This window comes from Patagioenas fasciata, chromosome 21, assembly GCF_037038585.1.
Source record: "Patagioenas fasciata isolate bPatFas1 chromosome 21, bPatFas1.hap1, whole genome shotgun sequence".
Taxonomy (NCBI): domain Eukaryota; kingdom Metazoa; phylum Chordata; class Aves; order Columbiformes; family Columbidae; genus Patagioenas; species Patagioenas fasciata.
The window spans coordinates 69,184-96,100 of NC_092540.1; the positions used below are offsets into that span (position 1 = coordinate 69,184).

General features: G+C 46.4%; 1 protein-coding gene and 1 long non-coding RNA gene across 8 annotated transcripts; one reads left to right on the forward strand and one right to left on the reverse strand.

The window, feature by feature from the left end:
* BRPF3 (bromodomain and PHD finger containing 3) lies at nt 1–22,094 on the reverse strand. Of its 6 annotated transcripts, none has more exons than XM_065854769.2 (13): nt 21,954–22,094; nt 18,307–19,709; nt 17,117–17,273; nt 15,531–15,662; nt 13,720–13,848; nt 13,068–13,380; nt 11,321–11,587; nt 10,651–11,154; nt 9,441–9,534; nt 7,870–7,967; nt 5,947–6,044; nt 2,737–2,891; nt 1–2,296 (listed from the first exon to the last, which is right to left on the reverse strand). In XM_065854769.2, the coding sequence occupies exons 2-13, from the start codon at nt 19,689–19,691 to the stop codon at nt 2,113–2,115; spliced, it is 3,516 nt and encodes a 1,171-aa protein (XP_065710841.1). In that variant the 5' UTR covers nt 19,692–19,709; nt 21,954–22,094; the 3' UTR covers nt 1–2,112. The 6 variants fall into 6 exon arrangements, 4 of the variants coding, with proteins under 4 accessions (XP_065710841.1, XP_065710840.1, XP_065710843.1 ...); XM_065854768.2 differs by lacking the exon at nt 21,954–22,094 and adding an exon at nt 21,782–21,889 and having other exon boundaries at nt 2–2,296; XM_065854771.2 differs by lacking the exon at nt 21,954–22,094 and adding an exon at nt 21,782–21,889 and having other exon boundaries at nt 3–2,296; nt 10,651–11,151.
* Nucleotides 21,458–26,916, forward strand: LOC136110989 (uncharacterized). 2 transcript variants are annotated; one of them, XR_010652695.2, is made up of 3 exons: nt 21,458–21,560; nt 22,800–22,913; nt 24,986–26,916. It is a non-coding gene; the product is annotated as an uncharacterized lncRNA (long non-coding RNA). The 2 variants fall into 2 exon arrangements; XR_010652696.2 differs by having other exon boundaries at nt 21,475–21,655.
* The last annotated feature ends 1 nt before the right edge of the window (nt 26,917 follows it).

Consider the following 26,917-nt stretch of genomic DNA (forward strand, 5'->3'; position numbering starts at 1 on the left):
ACCGCGCTGTGCCCACGGGACAGCAGCACTGAGACCCGAGCAGCACCGCAAAGAAAGGATTTTTTTTTTTTCCATTAGAACATTTATTTCTCAGAGAGAAAATATAGTCTCAGCCAGCCAGATTACAGTAGGTAAAATTAGCATTTTTCCTTTACAAGCATTGATTCTTATTACATCTCTTATACCATCTGATATAAACAATTCTAGAAAGCAAATACTTCTACAATAAATACAGCAATCTGTGCTTTACAGCAGACTGACAGTAACGTTTAGGTCTCGTAGCAACAGCAGGATATTAGCCATTTCAAATTCTAAAATGTCATTTTAAAAAAGCAAAACAAAACCAAAAAACCCAGATCCCAAGATCTTATAACATATACACAGGTCACAAGTCCACAGCTGAGCTACCACCTGGAAAAGTGTATGTTCCTTTAAATAAATTACACTGTGTGCCTATAAAATACCCAGCAACACAACTGAGGACTTCAAGAATGGTGACAATAGGTCTAAATAATTTAGAACACTATTTTACAACTATATACACAACATCCTTCTGAAGCCACACTCCATAGGCATTATTATCAATATTTTTACAAAATCCCATGCCCCATCTCTCTTTGTTACAAGAATCTTCCTTAAAGTGTGGCTCCATGTCCCAATGTATAAGAAGTGGTAGTTTTAAAAAGTAGACCAGGTAGAAACGGCAGTGATTACTCCCCACTATTCATTATTAATTAACTATTATTATCTTGACCCCACATTCTCTTCAGTATGACAAAGTTAATTTTTTTTTTTTTAATTCAGTTAGAAAGCAAAATTATTATATTCAATCTACAATCTTGGTCTGCACCTTTGGTTCTTAACAGGAAAGCAAAAAGGGAAACACAACAGAAGAGATCAGAGAAATCATAAAGTCCTTGGCTAATAGAAAAGGTTTTGTCATCAAGTTTCCAAATATCAGTTGTCCCCATTTCTGCAATGTAAACCCCAAATCAGGGATTGTCTGCAGAGCTGGGTTTACTCGGGTTTTAATGGACAACAGCGCTGGAGACCCCACACCACGGAAAGGAGAGACGAAAAGGCAAAATGGTCATGTGCTCTAACTAGTGCTTGGTTTTAAGCCAAACTGAGCCACAGGAAAACATCAGAGACAGACAAAAAAAGGAACAGGAGCCATACACCAAATGTGCATAAATCAACACAAACTATGTTTTCTCCCTCCAAACCTGATCAAGCTCAGTACCTGCAAAGCTGCTCTATCTCATTAGACACCTCCAAAATTAGTTCTGTTTCTTAAAAAAAGGAAGTTATTTTTGCTTAGTACTGTACTAAAAACCATGACATGAAATGTTACTGAAACAACTAGAGTTACAGAAATCAGAATTTAAATGTGAAACTACCGAATAATTTTAGGACCTACACACAAAAATCAGGTAATTTGCTTTTCGTATTTAAAGCTCTGTGCATCTGTGTATGTAAGTGTGTGCAGCAGAGGGGAAAGTTACCAAAACATCTCCAGCATTTCTAAATGTAATGAGAGCAATCTAACACGAAAACACTACGTACATAGGCAGGAAAACGGTAACCTGGACTCCCAGCTATGATTTTTTTTTAAAAAAAGAAAAGTGATGGGACAATCACAACATCATTTAAAAAAAAAAAAAAAAAATGAAAAGGCCAGTGATGGTTAGGGTAATATTGGCACAAGAAGTCCAGTTGGGGTTTCCATAAAGGACCCTGGTTCGGTTACACTGGTGATGGGGCCCCAGGAATTAGTCAGGGCTGGTCAACGACTGAAAAGCCTCAGCAGCAGGAGGGAGGTGGAGGCGAGGGAGAGCGAACACTCTGCTCTGTGTGCTGTACCAGCTCACCTTGGCTCCCATCACCCAGCAGGTTTTCCCGACTACCTTATTGCTGGCCCTGTAGACTATATATTACATCTCCTGCCAGCTCTTCAGCAAGACACATTTTGAAATAAGCTGGACAGCCTTTTTGGCACATTTCAAGGTACTCTGAGGAGTGCTGAGAGCTACTGGGAACAGCATTCCCCATCCAGTCAGCGCACGGGACAATCCGCTCTGAAGGAAAAGAAGGACCAAAGACCCTGACCCCTCACAGATAACTGGACGTGACGAAGGGATGATCTCCCCGCACGCGACTCATGTGGATCATGGCTCGGTCATATGCCACCTGCACAGACTTGCGGATGCTGGTTTTGCGTCCTTCCATCATCTTTAACTTGTCCACCGTGTCATCCACGCCGAGGGGATAGACTTTATCACGGGGAAGCCACTGCCTGCAATGCAGAGTAGAAAACCACGTTACTGAGGGCATCAAGAGGGGAAAATGGGTAAAGAGCAAATGCCTGGAAGCCTCTCACCCTTGCAACCCTAAGCCTGAGCTGTTTAAAGTCAAATGCTCTTTCAAATTTCCTGCAGATTCTGACTACTGAATTGGATTTTCATGTGTCTCAATATTTTTGTGGCAATCTGACCTCCGGGTGAAGGATGCTGGGCTGTCCACCGTGGAAGTGGAGCACTCAGATGTCACGCTCTTGGGCCAGGAAAAAGCAGGTTGGCTTCCTCATTTAGACTTTCTTGGCTGCTGCATGTTTAATTTCTCCAATTTACATGAAACATCACCATTATCATCATCCCATATACCAAAGATTACATTAAATCCTCCCTCTCTGCCATAGCACTCACCACAGGCCCCTGCCTCTCTGCACACACTCACCAGGTTCTCTTGTTGTCAAAGAAAAGGACAAGGAAGAGCTTTTCTCCTGCCTCCGTCTGCCTCTGCTGCCCCAATTTCAACACATCCATTGGTGGGACTGGGATGGGGACTCCATTGTGGAGCAAACCCTCGCGCGGCATCTTGGGATCGATTATCTAGTAACACAGGGAAACGACATTTAGGCACAAAGCCCTTCAAATACTGCAGAGAGTGCATTTTTTTTCCTGTTCTTTCAGTCTATCCAAGCTAGACAGTTAAAATCTACCTAGGATGGGTAAGCAAAATTACTTGCTCTGTCTCAGCAGCAATTTTTAAACAATTTTACTATTCTGGAGGCTTCCCCAGTGGAAAGGAAGCCAGTCAGCCCAAAAGCCAAGCACTCAAACTCAAAAAAAAACAAAAGGAAAGTATGTAAATATGTGGCTCTGTGTAGAAGTTGATGCATTTATGCTAACTGGTAATTTAGTACAAACTCAGCATTGTGTTCACCAAAGGATTTCCCTCCCACTCTCCCTCCCAGCTCATACAACAAATGCGGCACCGTTGCTGTACTCAGCAGGTGCAATTTCACAACAGCTTCGTTCTGGTGCAATTCAGTTGACTTCAGCAGCAATGCTCAGATTTATCCCGCTATTAGATCAGAATCAGGCCCAACATTTGGAGAGAGTCAACAAGCAGTGCCAGCTTTATCAGGCATGGTGAACACAGATTATAGGCATTTTGGAGAGAAATAACAACAGGTCCATCAAGTCTCCCCATACGAAGCAGAAATGTCAGTGTCCAGCATTTGTGCTGTGATCACAGGAGGTGAATAAAATAGCAATGGGTAGATACAATACTCAAAATACTCTTCTTTGCCTCCTGATTTTGGCTCCTAACAGCTTGAAAAAGCAGTTTGGCTTTGACATTGGCCAGCTATAGGAATTAAGACACTTTGCAACCACAACAGATTGGTATTAAAAAGCCTTTTTGGGGGGGTGATTTCACCCTTTAATGCCACACTAAAGCACAATTTAACTTCAGCTATAGGCACAAAGATCTAAAAATGCTTCGGCTGGCCAACATGGCTAGGAGATTGATCACCGTTCCCTCCTCTGGCCTCCCACTTTGAGGAAGAACATGAATGAGGATCGCTCTTTAGCAGAATCTGCCCTTTTTGACAGCATCAGAACTGTGCTCGGTGCCGGCCAGGCAGACATGCTGTGTCAGCTCATGCCTGGTTTCACAGAATCCCAGAATGTTAGGGATCGGAAGGGACCATGAAAGCTCATCCAGCGCAATCCCCCCATGGAGCAGGAACACCCAGCTGAGGTTCCACAGGAAGGTGTCCAGGCGGGTTTGAATGTCTGCAGAGAAGGAGACTCCACAACCGCCCTGGGCAGCCTGGGCCAGGCTCTGCCACCCTCAACATCAAGAAGTTTCTTCTCAAATTTAAGTGGAACCTTTTGTGTTCCAGTTTGTACCCATTGCCCCTTGTCCTGTCATTGGTTGTCACCGAGAAGAGCCTGGCTCCATCCTCCTGACACTCACCCTTTAGATACCTGTAAACATTAATGAGGTCACCCCTCAGTCTCCTCTTCTCCAGCTCCAGAGCCCCAGCTCCCTCAGCCTTTCCTCACATGGGAGATGCTCCACTCCCTTCAGCATCTTTGTTGCCCTGCTGCTCTATCAATTCTGTTATGACCACACTTCCATTCACCCCCTGCAATCTCTCAGCAGTCACAACGATAAAGGTACTAAAGGGGATGGCTGCAGCCACACAAAAATTAGATGGCACAGAGATGGCGGGAAGAGACACATTTCAAGGGACGTATTTTAAAGTAGCAGAAATGAGAAAATGTAGTCAGCCTGTCTCATGTTCTTACTTGTATACTTACTTCAGCAAGCTCTGTTCATCAGGCTTGGGGAAAAGCAGCTGGAAAGCTGCCTGGAGGAAAAGGACCTTGGGGTGTTGGTCAACAGCAGCTGAAGATGAGCCACCAGGTGGCCAAGAGGCCAACAGCATCCTGGCTGGTACCACCACTGGTGTGGCCAGCAGGCCCAGGGTAGTGACTGTCCCCTGTGCTGGGCACTGTTGGAACTGCACCTCAAATTCTGGGGTCAATTTTGGGCCCCTCACAACAAGCCCTTGAGGTGCTGGAGCGAGTTGAGAGAAGGGACCGGAGCTGGTGAGGGGCTGGAGCACAAGTGTGATGGGAGCGGCTGAGGGACCTGGGTGGATCAGCTGGAGAACAGGAGCTGAGGGGAGACCTTCTGATCTCTGAACTGCCTGAAAGGAGCTTGGAGTCAGGAAGGGGTCGGGCTCTGCTCCCCAGGAACAAGTGCCAGGACCAGAGGAAACGGCCTCAAGTTGCGCCAGGGGTGGTTGAGGTTGGATCTTGGGAACAATTTCTTCCCCAAAAGGCTGTTGGGCATTGGAACAGGCTGCCCAAGGCAGTGGTGGAGTCACCATCCTGGAGGGGTTTAAAAGACACGTAGATTAAATTCTTAGGGACAAGGTTTAGCGGTAGACTGATGTTGGGTTAACAGCTGGACTTCACGATCTCAAAGGTCTTTTCCAATCAAAATTATTCTATGATTCTATGATAACTTAACAGGCACTTAAAAGCCTTCAGTAGTACTGGCACTCCTTAGCACGAGCTGCATATCATGTCTTGCATCGGAATGGATTATGGTGCTCACTGCAGCCAGGTTTATGGATTTCATCTTGATTGTCAAATATGCAAAGATGGACAAGTATTAAGGAAATATCGTCCAAAGGAACAGGTGCAAACACATGCATATGTTCTCATATTTAAATCAAACATATTGTTATTGCAAGAGGATATATACATCACAAGGCCAGTTGGGCACCTACAAATGGAGTTGTACTCACTATATAGGAAAATGTATGGGCAGTTAGACACCAGTGGAAACTGGTGCATGCTTTTATAAAATTTAGGTCTTCTCACTCCAACAGTACCGATTACTTTTCCCATAGCTGAAGAGAGGAGAGATCTCCTCCTGTCCCTGGCACCAAGAGACCAAAGTTTTAAGAATCCTCTGCAATGCTCTGAAACAACAAGCACAGGGAAAATTAACTGTGCAAAAGGGATACAAAAATTTTAAAAGCACATATCGCATGACTTTGGGAAGTTTTCCTTGTCTGTCTGGTTACACTGCACATTAGCACTGTGTTCTGTGCTACCTGCACTGCCACAGGGTACTTACCAAGGCAGGGTAGGAGGGATAACCACGGCACTTGGCCCACACGAGCTCCAGAGGCTCCAGCTCAGCCTGACTCTCAAAGGACATCAGTAGAGGCCTGCCTAAGGGACAGGAGAAGATACAGCTTAGGAGAGCAATTACTGTAGTAGCAAGAGGGTTATGATAACGCAAGAAATGACATCGTGATCTAACCCAGGCATGATGGCCTGCATTGTCTCAGTAGCTACCAGCTAAAACAGAGGAACTACTGTTGTACTTAAAACATACTGACAATATTTCTATTTTATTTCTTTAATCTATTTGCTTCTGCAGCCAGCAGAAAGCTGAAATTTCACCTATTTTTCATAGCAGACCAGCTATTCATCACACAAGAGCATACATTTAATCATTACTGTGTACACATATGCATAATTCCAAACCGTTTCTCTTAATCAAGACCTAGAGCAAAATGGAAAGCAAATTATTGTTTGTACCTATGTGCATCAGGTGTCAAAATGAAAGGTGATAGGATACACATCTCATCCACAGTAAGTTTATGATAAAATTTAACATGCAGTGAGAATCCAGCCTGGCCACAGTGAATGTCCAGCCTTCTTTATGCTCTGTCAGTACAACCATGTCCTGCATTAAGATAACGCCATGATCTCCTAAATCACAAGTCTAAGTCTATGCATGTGTGTAGTTTCAGATGAACTCCTCAATATGCAAATACTAATCAGAGTCAGTTCTGGAATGAAAAGCTGCTATATCACTGAAATTAAATGGGTATAGAAGAGATTAATTTGGACTAGTAGGCTCCCCCAAGCCAAATCCATCCTCAGTTGGATTGATCAAGGGCAACACAGGGCACAGGCAATCAGAAGAAGTGAAAGCAGGAAAAACCTTTTATGCAACTACCTTGACATGCCTTAGGGACAGGATCTGTCCAGTGGGACCTGGACAAGCTCGGGAAGTGGGCCCCCATGTGAACCTCCTGAGGTTCAACAAGGCCAAGTGCAAGGTCCTGCACCTGGGTCGGGGCAACCCCTGGTATCAATCCAGGCTGGGGATGGAGGGATGGAGAAGCCCTACGGAGAAGGACTTAGAGTGCTGGGAGTGAAAGACTGGACACGACCCGGCCAGGTGTGCTTCCTGCCCAGAAGGCAAATCATATCCTGAGCTGCATTCCCGGCAGCTTGGGCAGCAGGTGGAGGGAGGGGATTCTGCCCCCCTACCCCACTCTGGTGAGACCCCCCCGCAGTGCTGGTCCAGCTCTGGAGTCCTGAGCACAGGACAGACATGGACCAGGTGGAGAGGGGGCAGAGGAGACACAGAAATGATCTGAGGTTGGAAAGAGCTCTGCTGGGAGGATAGGCTGAGAGAGCTGGGCTGTTCAGCCTGGAGAAGAGAAGTTCTGGGGAGACGTTATTGAGGCCTTTCCGTACTTGAAAAGAATCTATAAGTAAGAGAGGGACACACTTTTTTGCAGGGCCTATTGCAATAGGAGAAGGGGTGATGGTTTTAAACTAAAAGAGGGGAGATTCAGGCTGGACACGAGGAAGAAATATTTGACACTGAGAGTGGTGAGACACTGGCCCAGGTTGCCCAGAGAGGTGGTGGACGCCCCATCCCTGGAGACATGCCAGGACAGGTTGGACAGGACTCTGAGCAACCTGATCTGAGTGAAGATGTCCCTGCTCATGGCAGGGGCTGGACTAGATGAGCTTTAAAGGTTACTTCCAACCTAAACTATTCTATGATTCTAGGTACCTAAATTTGTAACAGGTAATAACGCACATGCAAGTCAGCAGCCTGATCGTACAACCTGGATAGTTCATTCAGGACTGGAACCTTGTTCCCCTTTGTTCAGATGGACATCAGCCCTACGGGATGGTCGGACCAGAGCAGGGTGTTCCCAAAGCAGGGCTGCGGTGCAGCCATTCTCACCTGAGCTGCTGTAATCAGAGTCTCCATTCACGCCTTCCAAGAAGGGTACCCGAGAAAGAGCTGGCTTTCCTCGACTTCGCTTGGGAGGCATCAAACCACTGTTAGAAAGATATGGAAAAGCAGGTACTAAGAGAAAACAGATTACCCTTGAAAACAAAGCCAAGTAAATGGATTCCTCAGCTCTGTTTAAAATGCTGCGCAATTACCGTATTGGTGCACCCTTGACACAAAAAGGACACCGAGTACTTGAGGAAAATGGCATCAAAACATCTCTTCTGGTGCAAGTACACTGGACATCACATCATTTGCCACGAGCAATGAAAGGGGCCTAATGGAAACCAGGCTATGAACATGAGGAAGAAACCCAGCAAAGTCTTCATGCTGGAGAGCATATACACAGTTGGACTCTATCAGTCCATGTCCTGAACGCCCTTTTACCTCATTACTACAAACATTTCAGAAAATTTACTAGCTCCACCTCAAGTAATCATATTTTTTCACTTCCCGTAATTCTATATATTTGTTAAAATTTTTCTAATAACCAGCCCATTCTGAGTGAATTTGGTGCTCAAAAACAAAGAGTTGAGAAAACAGAGTCGTAACTACATAGAGTAACTGTACAAGCTATCGAAGAGACAAACGCTTGGTTTTAATTCCTTGTTTTGTGGGTGTCACATAGCTCTACTGTAATTTTTGCTATGTGAATTGCTTGCAGTTATTTTAATAAGAACTTATATCACACTTTTCATCTTCAAAGTACTATACAAACACCAACTAAGTCCCCATGCTTCCCTGTGAATTCAGATTTGTCTCCCTCGCCTACAGATGGTGAAACAGAAGCAAATATGGTGGGGCCATAAGGCCAAGACATGGTTTGAAGATGAGTTTCTGGCTCACGGTCCTGTTCTGAGAGCATATATTGCTCAGAATATCAACTACGAAAGTCTTGCTTCTGCCTGTCCTGGACGATCTCACTTACCAAGGTCAAATGTTCTCAGCCTGCCACTCACAATGCACACAAACAAGATTCTCACATAATACAGGTTTTACCATGCAGTGAAAGGGCTGTGAAATGACTTGAGCCAGCATTAGGAGGGCGGCATAGGTAGGGGCGACCAGAAAACGGGTATGGTACCCACTTTAAGTCTGCTCAGTGCTGTTTGAAAAGCCCAGTTCTGCTTTTAAACCTCTGACAGGAAAAAAGCAGCAATTCAGTAGGTGGTAGTAGTTCAGCTTCACCTGCAGTACTGAACTGGGTATGTGAGTTCAAGTTTTTTCTAGCTTTGTCTCTCAAGAACTGCAAGAAGGTACGCATCAGCACAGGGGATGTGTATGTATTGAGAAACAGAAGTGTAACATACCCATTTGCTTGAAAAATCAAGCACTGCTTTTGGGATCTATAGCTTAAGAGGACAGGATGAACCTCAGAAGCTTTTTGTCTTTAGAGTCAACACACAAAATAGGTAGCAGTTTGGGCTGGGTTTGAAACAAAGACGACAGACGATAAAACCAGGCAGATTAATCCACACACAGTAGGCGTTCTGGGGAACAGTTTTGCATGGGGCACTTACCCGCAGGCTTCAAACCCCAGTCTACCACCCAGGCCAGAGCCGCACTCAGAGTCAGAGCCGCTTTCTGCGTGTTTTGCAAAGCCGTTAATCACTCCTGCCAACGAGACAAATGGGAATCAGGTCAAAGAAGCAGCAGCAAGACACAGAGATGGTACCAAGACTGGCAGGGTCACTGTCCTATGACTGCTAACCACAAAGGTGTTGAGTACTTCAGGCAGAGAGGGAAATTCTGCACAGAGTTCCCCACACTCAGCTACAACCAAAATGCGATTAATAAAAGGTATTTCTACCCCCAACACATGAAAAATTAGGCTGTCTCTGAAGAAGCAAGTGCTGGAGAAGTGCCCAGGGATGGCACAGGAGAGCTCCACACAGCACCCAGCCCAGAGGCCAGGAAATGAACCATTTGCTCATATGGCCTCAGGTGTACTTGGAAAAGACACAGAGCCTTCACAATGACTGCTGTGGACTTCTCCTCACCTCACCCCAGGTCTGGCTGCCGGGCTAGTTCCCGCCCACTGGAACAGAAATATAAAATGATAGCTTATTCAGCTACAGGTTCCTTGCTGAACAAAACCACTCTAGGAAAAACTCACTCCTTCAGTTTTTCAAAATGAGATTTTCCAGCGGACGGAGCAGACACTGAGAAAGCAAATTTCCCTGGGGTAGAAGGTGGTTCCCCACCACCTTCCTCTTCAGTCACTATAAATGTCACTGTAGCTGCAAGTGGAACATTTGACTTTGCCTCAGGCACCAGTAGTGCTGGAAATCTTCCCTTCACTGCCAGGTTTACTGCTCAGTGCACCTACATAGAGAGCAGCGATCACCTCCAAGTTTAGACAAGAACCACAACAGAGACAGACAGGTGGGACTGGGAACAGCCCCCGAGAGCATCCCAAAGCCCAGAGCTGGCACAAGAAGCCAGATGACCATGGCCTTCCCCCATTCAGAGACACATCACCCCCAGTCACAGAAAGGCCAAAGTCATGCCAAGGTCGCTATTTTTTTTCCAGCTATAAATATGGAATGGCCACAAGGAGCACATTTCTGGGAAAACACCTTGTTCTGACAATGCAGATCATGCATAAAGTGAGTTTCAGGTGAGTAGTTTGGATGCAGACATCTTTACTCAGCCCCAGGATTTCCATTCCCTCAGCCTGATCTCACAGTTTCCAAGGGTACAGAAGGAAGAGAAATCCCAAGGAATTACCTCTCTGTCCTGACTGCCTGGGTGACTTCTCTCCATCGCTCTCATTGCAGTTCCTGCTCTGCGGCCGCTTCTGAGCTTGTCGCTCCCTGTCAGGGCGGGTGGGCAAAAACTGCCCGCTCTGCCCATGGTCCTCCCTGTTCTCCGGGGAGCAGTCCAGGCCTCTTTGCAGCTTCACCCCATTCTTAGCTTTTTTAAAAAGGACAGATGTCCGTCGGCCCACACCACTGAAGAGGGGGCTGGTGGGGGTGTCTGCAGGTGGCAAGGCCAGTCCGTTCAGGCCATTGTCACTGAGCAGGCGCTGGAAGGCTCGGCTCTCCCGCTGCAGAGCCTTCCTCTCGAAGAGATCCCTGTCCGATATCACTCTCTTCTGCAGCCAATTCAAGGACTTGCTTTCATTGATGGGTTTGAGCGTTGGAGGATCCTGCAGAGACTCCAGCTCTGAGAGGGAGGGTGCAGGTCCTGTGGGCTCCAGGGTTGGAGGGTGCAGGGCCTTGGTATCATCTGCTAAAGGAATAAAGAATCTACCTGAACATTTTAGAAATATTTGTTCCCAAAACTACCAACAGGCATTCCCATCTTTCACTAGGGCCTCAGACAGGAGAAAAAGCAAGTGCTGACTGTTGACGAGCATTAGAGAGCTGGAGCTAAAAATCCTGCTGCAACCTCTCACCTTTCTCCCCTTCCTCATCCTCTTCCCTTGATGTTTTATCCAGTTCCTCTTCCTGTGGCAGAGGCTCCCCATTGGGCACAGTCTTGTTCTGCTGCTGGGCCAGCTTCTGCCGAATGGAGTTGATCTCCCGTCTCAGGAGTCGGACACGTCGCGTCCGGGCGCCACTGGACCGCATGGTGCTCACTATGTCCAGCTTCTCCAGCAGCTCCTTCAGCTGGGCCTCCAAGGAGAGGTGAGCTCGGTTCTCTCGGAGGAGGATGTTATCCACTGCACCAAAAGAGATTGTAACAGTGAAGAGAAGGAGTAAGACTTCTCGAAGAAGCATTTGGGACCACTGCCGTGCCTCATTCCCCTTGATGCTCTTCGTGAACTAAGTGCTTTAGTTCATCGATTTAGCAATTTTTAATCTCGGAGCTCAGACTTCCTTCCTTTGGGTAAAGAGCTTACGAGGAGCAGCTGAGGGAACTGGGGTTGTTTAGCCTGGAGAAAAGGCGGCTGAGGGAAAACCTTATCGCTCTCTACAACTACCTGAAAGGAGGTTGTAGTAAGGCAGAGACTGGTCTCTTCTCCAAGGTAACAAGTAATACAACAAGAGGAAATGGCCTCAAGTTGCACCAGGGGAGGTTTATATTAGATATTAGAAGAAAATTCTTCAAATAAAGGGTTGTCAGGCATTGCAACAGGATGCCTAGGGAACCCCACCATCCCTGCAGGGGTTTAAAAGATGCAGAAAGGAGGTTTGTAGGGACACGGGATACAGCTGGACTTGGCAGTGCTGTGTTAAGGGTTGGATTCAATGACCTTAAGGTCTTTTCCAACAAAAATGATTCTATGATTTAAGTTGCACTGTCCTCCAGTTCCCATTACTGTCCCAGGGACAACAGTGAAAAGATGTGTGTCTGCACCTCACACAAGACAGCTTACAGTCCAGGTCCTTGGCAGAAACCTACTTCATAGCCAGATTAAATGACAAAAATCAGACCACAAACAGAACTGGCTAAATAGCCTAACGCTTGCTATTTGCCTGGCTCTGCTGAAGGGCTGGCATCTGCAGCAGCATGGCAAACAGCTGAGAGACCTACTATTATACCCCAAACAAATCTAATAACAGACTGTCCACGTGCATCCACGAGGGCTGCAACATTTAAGAATCAGACAGCACACTGTGAGCTCTGCATGCTGGGTAGCAGCAGTATTCTGTCTTAAAGTTTAGCCAAGTTACTCAATGCTTTGGAGTGGCATCTCAAGACAGCTGTGGGAGTGGATGTGGTCATGTTGTGCATAGAAAGCCTCAGCTAGAAGGACTGTGTGGGTCCCACATCACCCCCTCCCAGCCCTCAGTGCTCCATCTAACCCAGTTTCTCTTTGCCTTCCCAATTTACAATTAAATGTATGAGCTTTCCTTAGAGTAAAAAATCCTAGATCCCCCTCTTTAAAATACCAAGTTTGTACTACAGCCACGGCACAAATCAAACAGTATTGGCAGTAACAAGGCTCTTTCGAGACAGACACGCACTAGGAGGGCTGGAGCTAAGCCTCACCTAGCCCAGAGTGCCCGGATCACCTGATATCCCGCTCTTTGAGGCTGTAAAGGAGTTAGATGTATGCTCCGGTAAATAGATGGATAGGGAAATTCCTGTATGCTGAATGATGGCTATGATTTCCATGCAGGCTGAGTGACATGCTCAGGACAAAGAACACAGTAATGATCTGCCTGAAAAAAACAAAAAGGTTAATAAAGACTCACCATCCTCCCAAGAAAAGCGGTAAAAGTCTTCAGTTTTGGGTGACTCAGGCAGGTGAATCCCCATATCGGTGTCAAAGCCAATGTTTTCAGCCTGTCGCCGTGCATGACGCAATATCGCTCCTCCAAGGTCTCTGAGCCGGACAGCTGCTCGGTGGAAAATCGTGTCTTTAGCATTATACCTCATGCAGTTGGTAACTATAAGGTTAAAGTCTTCCTCAAACTCATCCAATGTTCGGTACAGGTGGGACTCCAGCTTCCGCCTCATGGTGGAAAAATCCATTGGGTTGGAAATGAATTCCAGGTAATCTGGAACCTAAACATATAAAACCTGTACAATTACAAAAACCATTTACTAGCCATCTAGAGCGCATCCATCACAAGCACTCTTATTTCTGTGTCACCCAGTCAAGGCAGACACATCCTGGCTCTGCAAAACATTACTTGTCTGAGATGTGCTGAAGTTTCCACAAAACAATACCTTTTTTTGGCCTGGAAGGATACCCACATTATGAGTCCTCTTTGAGATATTCTTTAGTCCACCAGCAGCTTGGGACAAGGTGGTTTGTGCTTCCAGGATTATGAGAGCACATGAGCTTCTGCCCAGCAATACCTCATCTACAACCCACTAGACACCACTAGGAAAGAGACTTGCCTCTTTCAGGTTAACAGGCTCTGCAAAGATCTGGGCAGCATCCTTCTCCTGCAGCAGGTCCAGTGTTGTGCGCAGAAGTACATTGAAAGGAGTCAGCTGTAGCTCCATAGCAGCCTGCTGAACCTTGACCTGGCAATGGAAAAACAGCGATGAGCACAGTTATTGAGGACAGGACATGTGAACAGTGTCTCCCTCTGGTTTCTCCTGAATCATCACCCCAGCTCTGCTCAGTGGTGGAAACCTCAGGTGATCGTACCATGAGCCTGGCAGACTCACTGCTGAAGAATTTCTATCAAACACCTTGTCCCTTCCATGTGCAGGATGCACATTAGCAGACACCACCTTGCAGAGTCTAACTGCACAGTCCAATCCTTTTGTATGGGGAACTCCTGTTTAACCAGTCTCATAAAGCCAAAACAAGAGAAAACCCCCTAAAATTAAAAGATAATACAACTAAAAACGAAAACAGGAAGAAGCTTTTCATGCCTGGTAAATTATCCTGTAGAACTCCCTACTTCGAGATCTTATTATGCCAATTAGCAACACTAGATAAAAGTTAGAAGTATGTGGACGTTCACATGAACAACATCATCCATAATTAGACTACAAAGCATAAACAAAGCTTAAGATATAAGCTCTCACACTCCAAGGCAGAAGTCAAACAACAGTGTTTAGATGTTTGCAGCTTCCTTATACAGTTTTCTGTATTCTTTATGAAGTCTCTAATACTGTCTGACTTCAAGCCAACAAGGATAGAAGTGTTTCTTTCTCTTTTAACATTTTAATTTATTTGATCTTATAGTCCCTCATTATGTCATTAAATCAACCCCTTCAGTAGCAAAGCAAAACAAGACTGTTTACACAAAGCAAACTGTATTTGAAGTGCTCAGCAACAAGACAGCATCAACAATAGAATGAATGAAGACAGATATGAAGACCACAGTACCCCCTCAAAACAGGCAAGCAGCTGAACAGACTCAGGACTCTACCTGGAGCTCCAACTAGATATATCGTCTGTGAAATCTCATCCTTTCATAAAGCACACCGTAATTTCAACAAGCTTTAATGGATTTAGCCAACTATGATATAGACATATCAAGATACCAAAAGCAAACCAAGCCCCAGAGTGATTTTATTTTTGATCCTCCTACCTAAAATACACCCACACAGCAAGAAGGACTGAACCTCTGCTGTATATCAGGGACAACATAGCAAATCAACCAGTGCTGGCATCAAAAAGACTCCACAAAAGCCGTGGGTAGTTATTGCCACCAAAAAAAAAAAAAAAAAAAAAAACCACAACAGCTCGCAGATGGGCTGTGATCACAGAGGATGCTGCTTTCCCTCTGCTTGGTGCCCTGCAGGCATCCTGGGAGTGCCCTGGCAACACCTGAGGCCACATGTCCAGGCTCACTGTGCGCAGGGCGAGTCTTTCACAAAGCTGTTCTTGAAGATACTCATTCCAGAAAGCACAGCTGTGGCTGCAGTGACCAACCAGGTATGGCAAGCAAAGCTGGCAAGCATGGGAAGCAATCTTAACTGGTACAACTTTGGAGAATTGCACACAGATCAAAGAGGAAAGTAGGAAAGGCAGTAAATGGTCTCCATCTTAAAACTTTTTCTTCCAAAAAAATGTACTTAAAGGGCAAAACACAGCAATTTTTAGCTTTAGAAATGAAGAGTAGAATTGTGATTTAGACCTCTCTCTGGAGCAGGTGTTACCGAGCTCCTGAAAAAAATAATTAAAGAGATCAAACTTCTACTCCGCAAAACACCCGGGCCATGCTCAGAAATAGAAGAGGGGCACCTACCTGCTCCCGTTTGAGTTTTTCCCTCTTACGGATAAGCTCAATGAGCAGCCGGGCCCGCTCCAAGTCATGCCGCAGTTTTTGCCAGTACTTCAGCTCTTCCTTCACTGCACTGGTCTTCTCATCCTGCTCCTTCTGTGAGATAAAACAGTGCGGGGAGATTAAAAACACAACTGGCTTCCTGCATTTCCTCCTCTTTCATGACATCCCCTGTGAATTGCTCTCATAGTCTTCGTCCTGTCTGCTTCTCTCTTGTTCAGACTATGTCTGCTCCTTCCCACATCATTTAGCTGTCTAACAAACACAAACCCAGTCTTTCTGGATTTTATGTTACCTGTGAAGTTAGGCCTAAATCACACTGTAGCTAGACTCTAGCAACACGCTTCAGTGCACGCTCATTTACACCCTCCCTGCTTTTAAATCCAAGTTCATGACAGAAGCCGGACATTATATCTGTTGGCTGCACTGAAGAGGCAACCCAAAGCACCTACAGTACAAATGCAAGGCAAGCAAAAGCATGGGAGAAAAGAGCTATTATTATCCTCTTTGTAACCAATACGAAGTAGAGCCATGGAAAGAGACTCACCAAAACTCAAAGGAACAGCCAACACTGGGAGATGAACTCACACCTTCCAAGACACAGTTCAGTGGCTTTGAAACACAATCATCTCACCTCTCAAAAATCTGCAGCTTTATTAATGGTTTTGAGGATATAGATGAAGTGTGTACACTTGAGCATGATTGCCAAGAGAGGACAATCGCTTCACAAGATCTTGATGGTTTATACTTATAGAACTTTTGTGTTTAAGAACTTACTAATTGTAAATGGCCAATATGATACACCAAGGAAATGCTGCACTTCCTCAATCTCCAGACTGATTAGTGGGAAATATCTTTTTTTATTAATCACCCAGAGCAGTCTTCATGCAAATCAAAAGCCTATAAATTCCTCCAAATACAGTAAAAATATACATGCACAACAAGCACAATGCCTACTGACAGGCTACATTAGAGGGCAAAGTCTGACAGCTTCTCTACTTCACCAACTACTTCTTGTGCCAAGCGCAGTCCTGTTTTAATAGCATCGAGATCGAGTGACTCTGTACACCAGCACAGAGGAGGAAGCAAAGGAGTCCAGAGCTCATGAAAATGACTAAACTTCCATATGAATGTGCATGGGAGGGTCAAAAATTGAAGCTGCAGGAAGAATGACCCAAACTGGAATCCATTTTCTTGAGGAAGGGATCTTTAATGACTTGTGAGGAATGTGGTTTTATGATTAATCTGAGAGATTAGTCCACCAAGGGCCCATCATACACTTGCACAATTCCAGGTCTCCTGACTCAGGGGAAAAACTCTTACCTGTTGGTTCATCCACACCAATTCTACTGACATGACAAAGATCCCACTGATACACTAACTCAGCTCTTAAGGTATGAGCATATGAAGAAGAGACCGAAAGAGACTTAAATCAGGTCACCCTCTGATCGTTTCACCCTTATTCCCCTTCCCATCCACGCACCAAGCACATCTCCCCGCAGGCTGCATGCTCTCCATCCTTCCAAACACATCCAGCTGGGAACCAGTACCTGCTCCACATTCCTCTGGGACTGGAGATGCGAGTGCAGGCGCCGGATCAGGGGCACCCCATTCCTTGCCTGTCGCTTCAGCAGCCAGTAGTTGTGGAGCCTCTGCATGAACTGGTTCTTCCTCTGGAGGGAGAGGCCACTGCAGATTTTGTTCAGCCTGAAGGACGCAAAGAGATGACACGGAGGGAAATGCGAATCATTTGTGACTCTGTGGACCCTGGTGATACCATCAGCTTTCCCAATGAAGCTTTGCAGTGTTGTGTCAATGTGCCCACTGAGCCATGCACACAACTGGTGTACTCTGGGATCTGCCCACTGCAAAGATGTGCCTGCTTTTCACAGAATATCCCTATGTTAGTAGCAGCTCAGCTGGAGATTCTTACCAAGCCCTTGCCACAGCACAGTTGAAGTACACAATCAGCAATTCGGCTCCAAGCCTTAACTTCAAAACTACTTCCAGTGTCAAAAACCTTCCTGGGAGCCATTGAAGTCTGATGTTCTTAAGCTGGAGTCTGGGAAACTAACTTGAGGGGAGCCCAAGAAAAATTTGCCACCTCTTTTAACCTTTTCAAACCATTTGTTTGATTATATGTGGTGCTTTATCAGCATCTTTCCAAAGCTGATCTGTTAAAATACTGGCGACACATCATCACGCTTCCTAAGGCATCAAACAAAAAATCAGCCCTACCTAGTTCTGCATGAGAGAGCTGGGAGAAAAAAAACAGACAGCCAAAGTCAAAGCAGCTTGTAACAGTGAGAAGTCTGATATGGTCTGTAATAAAATAAGGAATTGAGAAACTATAAGAGATTAAAAAAAGAAAAGACAGCAGGATGACCCCTATCCCCCTGCCAACTTGTAATGCCTGAAGTATTTTAAAAAAACTTTCACAGCCATCTGTGTAAATTCAGATGCTAGATGCGTGTTTGCCATTAGGGACTACCACAGATTCTGCGTTACACGACAGTTTGGGATGACTGCTTGGCAAAGCAGGAAAACTAGTGTGCCAACAACACTCACGCAGAAGAGCACTGGTCAGGGACGATCCTGCAGAGCATGCTTTGAACACAGTTATTGCTAAGTCTTGACGATAGATGGTGCTTCCAACATCCACGAGAGAGACTGAGTCCTCAAACCAGACCCTGTCCAGCTCCAGCTGTCCAGTTCCTTTCCATCCACCTGAAATACTCACCTGTAAGAGGGGATTTGTGTGACTGTCAGCATGGGTGCAGACGAATGCCCATTGGTCATATCACCAGGCTCCTTTTTGATCTTCTGCTTCAATTTCAGTTGGTTCTTTTTCAGAGACCCTTTGGGAGGGCCAGAATTGGCTTCCTCCTCTCCCTCCTCCTTCACAGTGTCCTCCTGCCCCTCACCACTAACAGCCGGAGATCCTTTTTTCACCATCCCAGGTGGGGAATGACTCTCACAATAGGCAGTCTTGCGCACGCTGAACGTTGTGCCATTGACACTGGTCTCTCTCATGGGTTCAATCTTCATGAAGAGACCAGCCCGTTGGGCACAGGTGACATGGAAGGCAGTGTAACAGTTCACCTTGTGGCACTGGATAGCAGCTCCCATGCCCTTCTGCTTGCAGATATAGCATGTGAGCTTCCACCGAGCTGGGGGGATGTTATTTATCCCTTCAATGGGCTCCAGGAACACAGTGTTTGCAAAGCAGACCTCTGGGATCCAGATGGCGCAAACCACGTGAGCCCAGCGGCCATCGCTGGTCTGCTTGAAGGCTCCACCTTTGTTCGGACAAAGGACACAATCCACAGGGTGAGAAGGGGACTGTAAGCAGCAGCGGCAAAGCCACTGCCCCTCAGGGATGTAGGGCACGCCGTAACATTCCTGGTGCACGGCCAGATTGCAGATATCACAGAACAGGATGACATTGCTGTTGTGACACTCATCGTCCATGCAGACACAGCAGAAGGCATCCTCATCAATGAGAGACTGTTGAACCCCGTTGTTCCGGCTCTCGAGGTATGACTCCTTTTCCAACCTATCCACCAATAGCTCAAAAGTATCAGGAGAAACCGCCCCATAACCATCATCCCTTCTCTTCTCATTGACCATTTCCAGCCATGCCAGATCCTCCTCATCCATATCATACTCCACCTCTACATCGAGATCCTCAGGAGGCTTTTCAAAGTACCGGTAGTAGGCAGCAGGGAGAGGAGGAGCATCTGACTGGCTGAAGGAGTCCACCACACGGAAGTTGGGCTGGGGTAAGTGTAAAGACATCCCTGTTGCATGTTTGGAGCAGGACTCCTTCTTCCTGCCTTTGGAAGGTATTTTCTTAGATTTGGAAGGGAAAAGGGGCTGCTCGCTGTTTTCCTTGTTGCTGTTACACTCCGTGATGTCCTCGGCAGTCAGCTCATCCTCTGTGATGATTTTTAAGGGATCATAGATGCTGATGCGATGAAGTCGCCCATCGATGTCTACCTCCACGATCCGCTGGGCCTGAGCGTATGTCAGGGTCTCCCGAGTCGGTGAGCACTTGAGGCTGTAGGGTGAGGGAGAACGCCTCCCGTCCAAGTTCTGCCGGGACCTCCTTCGAGGCTTCCTCATTGCTGCAGTCCAGAGACCCTGTAACAAAAGAGGACAGCATAAGCCAAGGAGACATACAAACCCCGTTCAACCAGATGTGAAGGGCTGAAATACCTCTTACAGCATAGTATCCAGTCTGCTCTGAATTCAGCTCAGCAAACCATTCAAGATTCCCGGAAATTCAAACAGCATTCATCACATTCGCTTGCACCATCCACATACCAAGTTCATGCAAGCCAAGGAGCCCTTCTCCATTCTTTTGCCTGTGGCTTATATACTCAACAGCACACAAAATGTGCTGGATATTTTCCAGATGGAAAGGAAAGCACGGTTCCTGCCCTACAAAAACTGTTCTCAATTTTTTTTTTTTGGTCACTGAGCTTCACATGAGAAAACTAGCGGTGCTCCCTCACTGCAGACACAAAAAGTCCCACAATAAAGGTCATCCTCCAGCTTTGTTTTCCCTTTCCTTGCAGATGCAGCTGTTCCTTGCATCACTCTCTGGACAGTGTGCACTGAACCAACTGTGTTCTTCCCAACACGTAAAATGGGTCACAAAAGCCCAAACAGAACCAGAGCATGAACTGAGCAACGTAGCAGGTGCTAGAGATGCATCTATTCTGCTCTTCAATGAGATCCAAGAGGAAGCAAAGGGGAAGAAGCATGATGACAAGCAGCATGGATCCAGATGGACTTACCAGTTTTGGCTCAGCATTAGCCCCTCTGGAGCCCAAATCCATGTTCGGGCACTTGAGCTGGAAGCACCTGCATGGAGGGTCCACAGGGGTTTGGGCAGGAAAAGAGCAAGATGGGTTCCAAACCACACCACGAACTGTGCAATAGGTTCACTCAGAGTCTTAACTAAAAGCCCAAGTCAGCTCTGCCCTTGCAAACTGCTAATCAGCAACCCAGATAATTATTTGAGACTCCGCTCCTAACACTAAGGAGGTTCCCATCAAGGGGGAGCGAAGCTGAAGCCTGGAGCCAGTGAGACAAGCTGGGGGAGGATGGAGATGCAGGAGCCTGCTGAGCTCAAGGGGAAGGAGGGAGGCAACAAAGAGGAAGCCAAGTGAGTAATGCAAACGAGAAGGGCAGTGTCAGAGCTGGCAACACAAGCTATGGGAAGGAAGGGGCTGAGGCTGAAACACGACAGAGAGGATACAAAGAAAAGCAGGTGTAAAATCTCTCCAAGAAAATAAGTCAGCCCAGAGCTTATCTTTTGGTACGCAGAGGCCCAAACCAGCACCTCACCCTTCTGTAGAGCAATCCACGCTTTCAGCCTCTTTCTGTAGGACTCACAGACAAGAAAACACACTACAGACCCATGATTTGTACTCAGCTGTTGCATTATTTCTGCTAAGGACACAGCACCACAAACCCTCAGCCGTGTAAGAATAAGCAGCACCTCGCAGGACCAGGACCCAACAACAATTCCTGAGCTTATTCTAAAAAGAAGTAACAAATTCCAGGAGCAACATATTTTTCTTCAAAGTACTGGCTCTGTAAACCATGAAATTAAGCCACGACACAACGTGTCCTGAGAAATACACAGGCTCTGGAAAGTTTCCAAACTCTTCGCACGCACAGAGGTTCGCCGCGCTCAGCACCGGACCCGCCACCTCCGGGACAGCGAAAGAGTCGCTGAGGAGAGCGTGACCAAGAGCGCGCACGCAGCACCAGAAGACTATTGGCAGGGTCCATCCCAACTCCATAACCAATAGCGAAGCAAGGTGCTGCGGGTCTAAACGAGCGTGCGCTGAGCTCCCCTCCCCCGCCCCCCGGGCCAATAGCGTGGGAGAAGGTGGGCGGGGCCCCCACGGACACAGCGAAGAGGGGGGCCAAGATGGCGACAGGGGGGCCCGATTGACACAGAGCTCCCCATTCCCCAGTGTAGGCGCTTGCCGCCGTCACCCACTCCTCGGCGAGGGGCCGCTGGCCGCTCCCGCCGCGCGGGGACTGAGCAGGGACGCGGCGAGCTCCCGCAGGTGCGGCGCACCGACCTCCCCAGCTCCTTCCCGCCGGGTCACCTTCCCGCGACCCCGGCACGGGGTGCGTGAAGAAGAAGAGACCCCTGAGGGAAGGGTGTCGCGGCCTCCCGCGCAGCGCGTTACCTGGGCACTTGAGCGCGCCGCCGCCGCGGCGTCTTCACTGCTGCCGTCGCCGCCTCTTTGGGGGAATTTTTTTTTTCCTTTTTTTTTCTTTTTTTTCTTTTTTTTTTTTTTTTTAATCCTCTTTTTCCACCACCCCTTCCCCTCCCCTCCCCCCTGCGGCGGACGGGCTCACCCAGCCGGCGGCGGGAGGGGAGGGCACAAGATGTCGGCTCAGTCCGCTCCAGCTGCCGCCGCCTTCTCAGCGCCGCCTCCTCATGCCGTTGCCGCCGCTGCTCCTGCCGCTCCGACCCCGGTGCCGCTTCGCCCCACGCCACCCTCACCTTCCCCCCGCCCCCCCCACCCCCGGGGCCCCGCTTGCCCCAGCGCCCCCGCCGCTGTGTGGAGACGAAGCGGGGGAGCAGGGGACACACGCACAAGATGGAGGCGGCGGCAGCAGCGGGGCCCGGCCGAGCGGCGAGGAAAGGCGGCAGCCAGCGGGCAGGCGGGGGAGGGGGCTGCCGCGCTTCGCTCCCCCCCCCCCGCAGGCAGGGACCGCCCGCCCCTCACCGATCCCTTCCCACCCCCGGGCCGCGCGGAGCGGGAGGTCCCCGGGGGCTGCGGGGTAACGGGAGGGAGGGGGGCGTCCCTCCGCGGTAGCCTCATAGTTGTGGGGGGGAACACCGCTACTTCCCACCCCCGCTCCGCGGGGCAGCGGCTTCCCGGACCCTGCTTCTGGCTCCGGGCAGCCTGAGGGGAACAGATCCACCTTCCTCGGGCTGGGGTTCAGCCCCGGGGGCACTTGCTAGGCCGGTGCCTTTCTTCCCAGAGGCCCCGTACCGCCCGAGTTAGACAGCTTGGATTTTTGCCCCAGACTCATTGGAGTGTCCTCATCCTGCACTTGCTTTTTGCAGGAGCATCACCAGGGTCTGACTTGGCTGCACCTCCAGGGAGCCTTTTGCCTTATCTCTGACGCTGGTAGACCAAACAAGCAACATCAAAAAAAGGATGGGAATAATAAGAGCCTGTGTTTATTTTCTAGTCTGATACTTTAGGTCCAGGTGGCCTGTGAATGTGCAGAGGTGTCACAGGGTGCAAGGACAGTGAGAGGGGGACTGAAAGGATGAGCAAGGAAGAAGTTATGTTTGTAGCTGAGGTAAGTGGTGAGATAACTGCAGAGGCTCCTACAGTTATCTTTTATAGTGCGTACCACATAGTTGGGCACATGCACGCTCCACCTCCCACTCGAGATTGTTGCAAGTATTGCATAATTTTACCATCTGATTTTATGGAATTAACCAAATTGCTTTCAAAGGAAAAAATGAATGCTATTTAACTTCATTTACAGTCAACCATAGAGCTTTTGTCTTTTAACGTATGTTAACCGCGGAATCTGACAAGAGCCGAACAGTCCATGACACGTCTGTTTTGCAAAGCATGCAGGTTGGACCGGAGCTCACCGAAGCCTTAAAAGCATGGGAAAGCATGTTATTTAATGCTGAACAGTCTTACATGTCAACCTCTAAGTGCACCTTTCTGTGTATACTTTTTAAAGAAGCTACTGTTAACACATCAGAACTCAAAAGTAAATAATGATCTATTGTGTTCTTGTCATGCATGAAATGCAACGTATAAAAAGATTTAAAGTCCCAATACTCCCACTGATTGACACAGGATCTCCCCTAACCTCATTAGAACAGCTGTGCAACAGCCCAGTCCGAGCCAACTCCAATCCAAGTAGAGTTTTGGGAAGACAGACAAAAAATAACTCATTTCCCTTCATTATGTGAGAACTTAATTTTGATTTTAATATTGGGGTTTACTTGCATTTTTTTTTCTAGCACTTTTAGTGGTGGTTCTTTTTTTTCTTTAATATGACAAACTTTTTTATACTCTTTCATCTTTACCTCAGTTTTGAAACTCAGATTAGCACTGGAATTGGCTTATTAGAATCCCATCAGGTTCCAGTCTTGCAAAGGTTTGCATACATGCTTAACGTCAAACATGTGAATAGCCCTGTTCGGTAGGATGAGTTGGGCGCAAAGCAGTGTACAGACATCTCCAAAAACTGGGGGACACATGTTAGAACATCAAAACAAGTTATCCATCATTTAGTTTTATAGTAGAGCCATGGAACTAATGTGTTATTTGAAAAAACATTCTGACCTTACCTCAAATCCCAGATGCTCAACTTAATTAAATTTCTTCACTCTCCTAGTTTTTAAAGGGTGCAAGTTTGAAATCAGTCGTGTCGCTTCAAATGAAAGTAGCAGCCAAGACAGCTGAAACAGAGCTGGGCACCTTCAATCATATTATAATTTTCTTCATATTTATTCAAGTATACAAAACATACTTAGGGAGAAAATTATCATTTGGAATTGAGGACTAACCTTTTTTGTGTGATTCATTAAGCCTCAAAAATTAGTAACGTTTGTATCTCTGCTTCAGTTGTTTGTTCTGTGGCTATTTTCTCCACAGTTATTGAAATTATTGCAATTGCTAAAAAGGACCTGTGTGCATTGAAGGTTAAAAATCCTGATCTCTCAAAGGGATTAGCTTCAGCTGCCGTTTTTTTCAGCTGGATTTGCCAGTGCTCAGCTGCACTTTCTAAGACCTTAGTTTTGTGTGGAGCATATATAACCCTATTCGGTGTCATTAACTTCAGAGAGGTGCCGCAAGTACCCAGCACTATCACCTCAGTGATGTTCTTTTTTTAAATCTTAATATGCAAATCACCGTTTTAAAACCCTTTCTCAGGTGAAGTGTTCTGAAATTATGGCTGATGGTAGAAGAATTTTTATTTCTTCAACAAAACTTGGCTAAAACCAGTTAACTCACTCTCATTTAACAGAAAATCAATGAGGGCTGAAGATATATGCTAACTTTCAGTACTATTTAATAGAGCGCAGTCCAACAAAAAAGGAGTTATCAATTAGCTGAAGTGCTGACTGAATCAGTTGTGAAGCAGCACTTTAGGTGAACATTGCAGTATAAACTGTATAAACCCATGTGCTCAGAAAATGGCCTTGTAGAGAGAAATTGAGCATAACATCCTGTATATCACATTCTCCTGGAAACTGGCATTTTCACAGTGTATAAGTGCTGACAGCCTCAAACATAACCACAATTAGGGCAACAAGCTTTCAGCCGTTTTGGGGGAAAAATGAATTAGTACTGGCTATTTTGGTCTTTGTTCAATCTTTCTCTTTCATGTCTTGTTTCTCTTAGTTGGGAAAAGAAAAGGAGCCATAATCGTGTTATGAGCCAACACTCCGCTGACCCCTGATACTGGAAACTGCAGATAATTCACAACACTTTCCCTGCTTGCTCAGGCAAGAGTGAGACATTGAAATATGAAAAGGTATTACTGTCCTTCATACAGTATCTCACCAGAGTTCTCAGCTATGTTTATAATTTCCTATGTTTTTCTTCTCTCCCGTTTTCACATGCTTAAAACCTGAAAATTGTTTAGTCTGCTACCTAGAACGTGAAAAGGTTAAATATCAAAACAGATTCTTTTTCCTATAGGGTAAAATAAGTATACAGTTTTCCAAGAGGCTGTAGATACTTTCAAAGCTCCGCACCAAAAGGTTTCTAGGTGGTGTCTAAAATGTGGCAAGTTAAAACATGTCTCCATTAAAAAATCCTCATAATTTCATACTGTCTCCTAAGAAAAAACAAAATAATTAAAAAAAAAAAAAAAGTTCCATGTGCTTTTTTTTCGTCCTCTTACATTTGGAAGTACCTAATAAACATGGCCCAAAGTTGCAACAGTTGCAACATCACAGACCTATTTAGCTGTCAAAACTTACACAGAAAGATTGTCTACAATGAAGACTTCCAAATTAAAAAAAAAAATGCTTAGATAATAAACTCAGAAATAAATGCTGGAATAACAAGTAAGTCGTATTTCTAGATAAACATCTGTACATTATTTGAGACAGGCACAAAAATTCTATTCATATAAACTTCTATCATACATCCTTAATATAAAGAGCAAACATATTTCTGTCTGGCCTAATTTATCGAATTTAGCATGTTCACTTAACGGCTGAGTGATTTTTATGACTAAATTTTGGGTTTAAGTATGAAAAATACAGAAGGAAAAAAAAAATCAGGAAAGCAATATACATCAATTAAGTGTCAGTGTGGGTCATATAACACACACACACCTGTGCCTTGGCTAAGATCATTTCTTCTTTGGCTAATGGTGTCTGTCAGGGTCACACACCCCCCTCTGTTTCTTTCTCGTGCTGCTTTTGAACTGTTTCAAAGTTGGTCTGAGTCACTAGATCTGTTGAGTAGGTGTTTTTCAAACTCCTTCAATGAAATGTGAATATGATGCAAGGAAACGCGAGCCCCACTGAGAGATAAAGGTAGCCTGCAGTAGGCAGGGTGGCTCCAGGGAGACGCTGCCCAGTGATAGATAAGCGTGGTGAAGAGAGAACCGTTGGGGAAACCAGGCTGAGCAGAAAGGGCAGCAGGACAGTTAATTATAACCCAGCTCCTTGGGATACCCAGTCTATCAATGGGGGAAGTGACCATAATTTCCCAGGCTGTGTTTGCAGCAAGTAGTAAGGAGTAGATGGCACTGATCAAACCCTAGGGAATGCAACAAGCTGAGCAAAAAGAGGAGACAGGAGCTGTCTGGAGGGGGAAGCACCCTGGCATGGAGTTGTATGTATAGCAAAAGTTTGGAGTTGTTCTGAACACAGGCCACTCCCATGATCCACTAGATTCCCACAGTGTCCTGGGGTCGAGACCGTCCCAGCAACCTCACTGTGCTGGATGCTCTTTGATTGCTCAGGGAAACGGAATGCACTCAGAGTTAGACTGGATAATGTCGTCTTAGGCTGAATTTCACTGTTTATTTTTCTTTTGCATGGGACTCACTTGGGCCTCAAGTTGCGCCAGGGCAGGTTCTTCACCTAAAGGGCATTGGAAGAGGCTGCCCAGGGAAATGGTGGAGTCACCATCCCTTGGAGGTGTTTTTGAAAGATGCGTAGATGAGGTTCTTAGAGACGTTGTTTAGAGGTGGGCCTGGCAGTGCTGGGTTAACGGTTGGACTTCATGATCCTAAAGGTCTTTTCCAACCAAAATAATCATATGATTTCTGGAAAATTTTACTTTTTTCTCTACCTTATATATAAATAATGTACT